Source organism: Cinclus cinclus, chromosome 1 (assembly GCF_963662255.1).
Source record: "Cinclus cinclus chromosome 1, bCinCin1.1, whole genome shotgun sequence".
NCBI lineage: Eukaryota > Metazoa > Chordata > Aves > Passeriformes > Cinclidae > Cinclus > Cinclus cinclus.
Window position 1 is genome coordinate 132,638,396 of NC_085046.1, and position 9,174 is coordinate 132,647,569.

The following is a 9,174-nucleotide window of genomic DNA, read 5'->3' on the forward strand; positions in this document are numbered from 1 at the left end:
GATTTAACGTGATCTCATACTCTACATTTTAATATTAAAAATCTATGCCCCCCATGTAGGCATAATCTAAAGACAAGACATAGGGAAGCTGAGGTCTGCATTAAATTTATACCAAGTCAGGTGAAAACAATCTGTAAATGCAAAAGATGCAAAAACATAGTAAAAAAGATGGAAAAAGATAATGAGAACAGATAATTTGGTTCTCCAAATCTTGGGCTCCTGTCCTGCTCCTTCCACCTTGATAATGTCTCCTCACGGTGCAGTTGTTCCACGTGCTGCTCTGGATGAACTTATAGATGAGGAGAAAAAACATCCTGAATACCTACAGCCTTCACACTGCTTCTAGTCTGCCTAACAGATGGTCAGGAAAGTCAGGCCCCCTTGGCCGACCAGAGTTATATGTGAACACTGCAGTGCAAACCTGAGCAACCCTGCACTGGTGGAAATCAAGGCTTTCAGACATGGTCATCTTCACCATGACACTGAATAGGAGTCACGGTCACATTGTGGCACTGTTTGTAAAAATACGGTGTGGTCTCTATTACAGAATTTCTCATTAAGATAATCTGGTAAAGTCTTGCAGACAAACTCAAGAAAGGAGAACAGTAGAGTATTTATTGTCTTGAACTGGTCACATAATTTTTAATGCAGTAATGCTGTCCTGGCCATCATTTTGACCTTGGAGGTACAGTACAAAGAAAAAAAAAAATTGCTCTGAGGACAAGGGAAAGTCCCAGTTCTGATTGCTGCTCCTTCACACTGCTCCCCTTGGGCCCAGCAACAACAACATACACGCACACACACATACACACAATTTAGACACTCCAAGAAATTCACCCATGATCTGAGGCTTATGACACCCATGAAAAGTAAGACACTAATGCTGTGTTTGGTTTTCCATGACCCTTCCCCCAGTGCCAATGTCCAAGCATAAAAGAATTAGGACTTTTACCTTCTCTTCTTGCATTACTTATCACCTTTGCTGAAGATTTACTCATTACGTGGACCACATAAAGGGGGCAATTTACAGCATTTGCAATGGTAATTGCTCTTTGTGTAGCTTCAGCTTCCACTTCTTCAGGACGACACAGTTCATGACCCTCAGGACCAGTTATTCCCATTGCCAGCATCTTCTTTGCACCCTGAAGACCACACAAAAGCATGTATGAGTCACTTAAAGTATATCCATGGTGTCATGAGCATACTTTCAGTCAAATGGATTCTGAACCAGCCATTGCAGCCAATTCAAGGAAAAAATAACTACGCAGTTATGATTTTTTTCCAAAATAAGTTACTGTAGTTTTATCTGAAATCTAATACATCTCTCAATAAACATAGGTCTCAGAATACCCAAGTAAATTCAGAGAATACACTTCACTGGCTTGCAGGATTTAATCACTGTTCTTGAAAACCCTACCCTTCTCTCAATAAGTACACTTAAATATCATGGCTAATGATGTCCAATGAAGCTACTAACCCTCTTTGGAGAGAAAAAAAGGAAAAATCCTTACTAAGCACAAAGATGCCTACCCAGAGCTTAGCAATGAATTAATTTTGGTTACAGGACCTGGAGCAGAGTAAAAGTGCTGTTGACTGAAGTAGTTGAAGAAACTCTTCTATTACAGCCAGTCGAGTTATCACTGGTGTGAGTATACAGTGTAGTTATACTCTCAGGGACTCAGAACTCTCAGTGCCTCCACGAAGCACTAAGGTGGCAGTAGCAAGTATGAAGTGAAGCTAATTATGCATAGAGGGTTGCTGAGTTTCTGTGGCCAGTCAGTGAAGCTTTCTCCATACTTCTGGATTTGTTTCCATTACATGAGCTGACTACGTCCGGAGAGACCTAGGGTAAGGAATATTTATATTCCTGACTTTGATGGACAAAATGTCAAATGTGCACCTGTGCAATTAGTTCTCCATTCTCTGCATGGACTTGAGCAACTGCCCCAAGGTCCTTACAGCAGGAAAAGGCTTCATACAGCTCCTCATCATTGACCATGTATATATCTTTATAGGCCATAAACATCTTGAAGGAGTTGACACCTTCGTTTTGAACAAGACTTTCCATTTCTTGCTTCACCTGAAAAATACAGCAATTATATTTTGCATGTTAATAATTTTGTAAAAAGAAATTGTAAGTATGAAGGGTGAGCCTTTACTCAGCCATCAAACATATGTTTGGTACAAATAGCCCAAGTCACATATTTAAAAACTGACTTAGACTATTCTTGTATCAAATTGATTCTCAAAGTATATAAAAGAGTAGCACTGCAGTGCAAATACTGGAAGCACAAGCTAATTGCAGGAGCGAATGCTTTTTACAAAAGGTTATGAGGCAGGATTTAATTTCAAATAAACCTCCTGATGTTGAAAACACCCATTCTAATATTACAGTCAATGTGTTCAACTCACACAACATGAACATTTGTGCTAAACTGATTTTCAAAACTGGATTGCAATGGTCTGCAGCTTCTAGCAACAACACAGTGACAAAAAGATTTAATCTTTTAGAGCTTTTTCCTTACTCTAAACGAAACACACATCCTTTTGAAACATTCTGCTGTCAAACAAAACAGCTCCAAAATGCTAGGTGCAGGCCTGTTTTTCTTCTTTTTTTCTTTTTTCCTTTATTGACTACTTGTTAGGATTAGGATTGCTTCTGCTACAGACTATGAAGCCCAGCATAACATTACATCACAAAGAAAGAAAGAAAGAAAGACACATATTCTAGTCTCAAAGCTTCTTGCACGACTGTCTAGCTAGAAACATATATTACATAACTTTGGCTCTCCCTTCCCAGTAAAATGATAGTTACAGTAATTGACATGTATCTGTCAATTACTATTAACAATTTCCATGGGATTAATTACTTTCAAAAAGTAAAATGTTTTTATCTTCTCTCTAATAATCTGGTTGGGTCTGCCTAAGAAGGGTAAGATATATAAAAAACCTCAAGTTTTTGTTATCCAGAGAGATGGAAGCACATCTTGAGTGGGAATTATCAAATAAATACCTGACTAAATGCCCTGCTCTGGCACAAATGTAGAGGCATGTCATTTATCCTCTTCACTATTTACTGCAACTAACACAAGGCATTGTAAAGAATGCATGCTTTTAATTAATACTTCAAAACCTGATGAGGTGAGAGTTGATCAGATTATATGAAATACACTAGTACATTTCATTGATTTACACCTCCCTAGTTTTATTGGATTTGTCAGTACAATTCCACTGTTGTCTGCTGAGGCTGTTTTAAATGCACATTACTCAAATTTCATTGGTGAATTTATTTCAAGTCTTTGCCTTAAGTCAGAAGTTGTGGTCAGCCTATTTTAGCACTCAGTACACTGAATACCAAAGATGTGTTGTTTGCCGAGTGAAAGCTTTCGTGCATATATTTTAGAATTTAAAAATTAGAATAAGTACTCATATATAAAATAGGAATTTACTTAATATATCTGTGTACTGATGCATACTTCTCTGAGAATCCAAAGTCATTTTGTAAAACATGGGTCTCATTCCAATAGATATCAAGCACCTGAAGTATTAATTTATCAGTAAAGCTTTCAGGCTATCAGCAAACATTCACTCAGCAAAGGTGATTCTCCCATATGTAAACTCAAAAAGGTTTTTTAGATTATTTCACATTCAATATACTATTGGCAACAGTCCTGCTTTACTTTAAGGGGCTATTACTGCAGTTATCCAGGAAGTCTTCCTCTACAAATGAAGGACCATATTTTTCATACATACCTTTACTTAAAAAACAAACAAACAAAACCAACCAACCAAAAATACCCCACACAAAACCAAGAAAAAAACACAAAAGAAAACCCAACCAAAACCACCAAAAATCATCAGAAGCATAAAATATCAAGTGTTCAAGCAACAAAAGACAAAATTAAATTTAAAAAATTAAAATTAAATTTAAATTAAAATTAAACACCTCCTTCCCTCTCTGAACCTGCCTGGTCTTGGACAATCCCTACCTTTAACTTTGCACAGTATTAGCCAGAGACACAGGCTAACTGCAGAACTTTTTCAAATACATATACTCTCAGAAGGGTGTGGGCTATTTCAAATGTTGTTTTTAATCACAAAAGCACTATCCAGCAAGCTGTACTTAGCATGTGAAGACTAATTCAACGCAGGTGTGATACAAATTTATGGAATTTATATCGGCTCTTGTGTCTACCTTGTTGCTCCACCATGTAACTGCCACGTGCAATGAATAATCACAGCAGACTTTAGGGTCTGCCCAGCTTTTCCATGTATCAAAAGCTTCAGTAAGAGAACAACCTTTCTGAGGGATGGCAAAGTCGATGATCATAGTGGTTCCTCCTGCTATAGCTGCCTGAAAAGAAGGAAGTTAATATTTAGCAATCAGAAAGAATGCAAATTTCCTCCCACCCTCTCCAACTCCCTTACATCAATTAATCTGAATACTCTGAAAAGCCAAAAGCCACTGAGGAGTTCCCCTGAGTAAAGCCCAGACTAAAAAAAATATTATGGAGATTAATTTCATTTACTTTGAGAAAAATGTTCTCAGAAGTGTGTTCAGGAGAATCCAAATGAAATTCTCAGCGCTGAAGGAGAAGCTTCATTTTGTGTACAAAAACTTATCAAAGATTCGGAGATGTGTCTGTAGTGTTCACACATCAGTGAGCTTCCTTGAATGTGTGGAACCACTGAGGAAGAAGAGCACACAGTCAACTTGAGACATGCTTGCTCAGAGTCCATGTAGTAGAAAAAAGAAGCCTGAGTGACAGGCAAGTATCAAGGGAAAAATACACAACAACAACAACAAACCCCACTGAGTTTGAAAATACAATATGAAAACCCCCAAACTCTTGTCTAACACCAAAATACTTTAAAAGTGTTTAAAAGTGTATTTTTATTAGTAACTGCATATCATTAAGTAAAACTGCATAAAGGGTTTTAAATAGAATGAGGAATTTACATCCTCTAAATAAATGTTGTCAAGTAAATAAATAAACTACAACCTTACTTAATAGATGAATGGTGATCAGAAATTGCTTTTTAACCAATAATTTCCACTCTCCTTTATGGACAACTTACTTATCACTCTTCTTGCCCTTGGAGGGGGAAAAAGTCACTCAGATGCCAGATCCTTGACTAAAAGAAATTTATCCAATACAGAAACTCCTTTGTTGAAACTGTTGTTTTCTTTCAGATTAGCAAAAGAAATCCTATCTATTGCTCTGAACAAAGTCCCTTTGCAAAACAGTAACAACCAGTTCAGATCAAAATACACAGAGTTCAAATTCACAGGATCAGAGAACCACAGAATTAACTAGGTTGGAAAAGACCTTTGAGATCAAGTCCAACCTATGACCTAACACCACCTTATCAACTAAATCATGGCACTAAGTGACAAATCCTGTCTTTTTTAAAATACCTCCAGGGATGGTGACTCCACCACCTCCCTGGGCAGCCAGTTCCAATACCCAATCACTCTTTTTGTGAAGAACCTTTTCCTAATGCTCAGCCTATACTTCCCCTGGCACAGATTAATATTGTGTCCACTTGTCCTTTGGCTGCTTGTCTGGGAGACCAAGCTCCACCTGGCTGCACCCTCCTTTCAGGCAGCTGTGGAGAGAGATGAGGTCTCCCCTGAGCCTCCTGCAGGCTCAACAGCCCCAGCTCCCTCAGCAGCTCCACACATGCCCTGTGTTCCAGGCCCTTCACCAGCCTTGTTGCCCTCCTCTGGATGTGTTTGAGCACCTCAATGTCCTTCCTGAATTGAGGGGCCCAGGACTGGACAAAGGATTTGAGGTGTGGCCTCACCAGTGCCCAGTACAGGGGGACAATCCCTGCCCTGCTCCTGCTGGCCACACCATTGCTGACACAGGTCAAGATGCCATTGGCCTTCTTGGCCACCTGGGCACACAGTGGCTCACATTCAGTCTGTTGTCAACCAGCACCCCCCAGGTCCCCTTCAGCCTGGGCACTGTCCAGGTTCTCTGTCCCCAGCCTGTAACGTTGTAGAGGGTTGTTGTGGCCGAAGTGCAGGAAGTGGCACTTGGACTTGTTAAACCTTGTATTGTTGGACTCTATCTATCCAGCCTGTCCCGGTCCCTCATGCTGTATTACCCTTCCTTTCTCTACAACAATTAGTCTCATTCTTCTTTCTGTTCGCTTAGAAATCAGAAGAATAATTGTAAATATGTTCAGCATATTTTACAGAAAGAGAAGTTTGAAGAATGACACAAGTATTTGCAAATATCTAATGAATTGAACAAAACATTTTCTCCAGGAAAAGTTGTTCAAACTGTCAAATATTTTTCAACAAGACTGTTTGACTTATTTGTTAAACAGGATTTGAAGAAAATTTATAGATTTCAAGAAAAAAAGTCATGGGTTCCATAACTCCACTTGAAGTGTCTTTTTATTCCCTACATCTTTTTCCCCTCTATCTGTAGAGAGATGCCTTTACTTATTCAACTGAATGGGTAAATCTTAGCTAATCATTGTAGCATATTTCTCAATAGTTGTAATACAACTCTGTCTCCCTCAACTTCTTGCCAAAATATTTGTCAGATGATGACCTTCAGCAAATTGGTCTGAACACTTTCCACACTTTGACCTGGGTTAGGAATATTCACAGTATCCAACTTTTTGACATCTGATAGCTAAGATGGATCTAGAATCTTCTTTTAGGCACTTAAGTGACTATCTGGACATCATGTTTTGTGTATGCAGACTCTGTTTTGCAGCTTCCCTGTCCTATAAGTACCTCAGAGTTACTCAGAAAAACCTTAAACACTAATTTTCTGCTTTTTAGTAAACCCCAGTTCTCCTGTGAGAGGACCTAGGTTTAACAGTTTCTGTGAAGGTGAGGGCTAACAGACAAGCCAAGAAGGGCAATGTGATCCTTTCTGTGAACAAAAGATTTCAGCCTGTACAACAAAGCTCTTAGAAAAGGGCCTTGAAAATTTTGGTTATGGAAACTGTATGGAGATGATGCGTAATACTGTTAATATGAATAATTAATACACTATTCATATGCAGGGGATATAAGATCAGCTAAAAAGCTGGAAAAAAAAAAAACAAACCTCCAAGTGTAAAACTAGGAGAAATTAGGTACTTTGATAAAGTGCATTTGAAGTGGACTTTCACTGAGAGACACAGTAAGCACCAATGCGAATGACAGAAGAAAAGCCTGCATTACCTCATGCTAACACAGGAGAAAGATCAGATTACCACAGAAGTGCTCAAATAGCACTGGGGAATTAAACTTGCTTTAGTTAACCTTTGCTCAGAAAAGTATGAAGCTTGATGCATACAGCAAAGCAGGTTGTAGTCTGCATGCTGACAGCCAGCATAAATGCCTGCCCCACTTAATCCCTGCAATCACAATGTTATCTGGGCTTCTGAAGGAGCCCAAATAACATACTGGTTGAGAGTGGACATCTGAGTAGCCCAGCTGCTTTATGACAATGTCCCAGCCAAAAGGACAGGAACAATTGGCCATATTTGATTCACAATCTATTCTCTTTTAGAAGTAATACTGGACAGCCCAGCAGACATCCCTCTCCGAGAAAGCCCAGATGCACACACAGACGTGCACAGGTGCACCCACCTTGGTTCCAGTGTAGAAGTCATCTTTTGACCTGCTACCCATAAAAGGGAACTCCATGTGTGTGTGAGTATCAATGCCCCCAGGGATCACCAGCTTGTTGGTTGCATCCAGCACAACAAGTCCAGTTGAAGGCTCCAGGTTTAGGTTTGGTCCCACCTGCTGCACCACTCCATCTTCCACGTACACGTCAGCCACCACAGACAAGTCATCATTCACAACTTTCCCCCCTCTGATCAAAAGTCTCTGCCGAGCCCGGGTTTGGGGTGGCATGCCAGCCTGTGAGAGTGAGGCCTCAGCTCAGGAAGTTGCTCTTTCCTCAGAGTACTTCGCTATCCCCTCCTAGGAGCGCAGCACTTCTCTCCAACTGGCCCTGAACAGACACCGCACCAAGCTCTTTAAACAGACACTGGAGGAACTGCCCCCTCTGCCCCCGGAAGCTCCACCTCCCACCTCCCTGCAGCCCAGTGACACGGATAGGAGCAGGGCACTGGCATTGGGCCCCTTCTTCTCTGGATTCTGCCTGGACAAAGAGAGCCCGGCTTTGGGGTGGTCTGGGCTGTTCTCAGCACTCGCTCCAACCTGCCCTGTGCATCTGGGGGTTTGCAGCTTGCTGAGATGCTTTGGAAATGTGGCTATTTTATCACCTTGTGATGCCCGAAAGCAAACTAAGCAAACTCTTTGCACCTGCATTTCAGGAAACCAAGGGTGACCTGAGCTCTCCACAGAAGACGCCAGAGAGCCCAGGGGTGCCCGGAGCTTCATGCAGCCATGTCTGGGCAGCCTGTGGGTCCAGCCTGTGCAGAGCGAAAGGCAGAGCACAGTGCTCTGGTGATCCAAGTGTTGCACCATTCCACCAGTGGGGATGGTGGGGTCCACACTGCTCCCAAGATGTTTCTCAAAGGATCTGGAACACACCACCCTCAAGAGCCAAACACAGCTCCCCCCTGCCCCTGCAATGACACTACGAGGACAGAACTCTGGCCTGAGGGGGAAGCTGGGGTGTGTGTACCAACATCCACGTGAAAATCACATTTCAGTATCTGATGCCCTGCTCCATCTGCCCCATGGCACTGTTTCTTCTGTGCCCACCCTGCAGGCTGGGCTGTGCTTGCCACAGTGCCCACACAACCATGGCCAGCCCCGGGGCACCCCCGGCCTGTGCTCCCCACAGTGCCCACACCACAGCCAGAGTCACTCTGCGCTGTTGTAGTGGTCTGGGCTGGAAGAGAGTTAAACTGTCACAGTGTTGCTTTGTGTTTTGCATCTCTGCTGAAAGCAGTGCTGGTAACAGAGAAAATTCTCATTCCTGGTAAGCAGTGCTTGCACTATGTCAAGGGCTTTTCTGCATCTCGTACTGCCCAACCAGTGATGAGACTGGGGGTGCACAAGAAGCTGCAAAGCGACAAAGCCAGGACAGCTGACCCCAGCTGACCACAGGGATACCCCACGGCATGTGGTGTCATACCCAGCACATAAAGCTAGGGAAAGAAGGAAGGGGAGGGACATTTGATAGCATTTGTCTTCCCAAGTCACCGTTAGTGGATGGTGGAGCTCTGCTTTCCTGGAGATGG

The 9,174-nt window shown here is 41.8% G+C and overlaps 1 protein-coding gene across 1 annotated transcript in view; it reads right to left on the reverse strand.

Moving 5' to 3' along the window:
• DPYS (dihydropyrimidinase) overlaps nt 1–7,873 on the reverse strand; it is a 30,035-nt gene extending 22,162 nt beyond the window's left edge. Inside the window, exons 1-4 of the mRNA XM_062503356.1 lie at nt 7,604–7,873; nt 4,196–4,354; nt 1,901–2,080; nt 953–1,142 (exon numbers count right to left, since the gene is read on the reverse strand). Coding sequence (XP_062359340.1) covers nt 953–1,142; nt 1,901–2,080; nt 4,196–4,354; nt 7,604–7,873 — 799 coding nt within the window. The remainder of the gene's footprint in view (nt 1–952; nt 1,143–1,900; nt 2,081–4,195; nt 4,355–7,603) is intronic.
• Between the last annotated feature and the right edge of the window lie 1,301 nt (nt 7,874–9,174).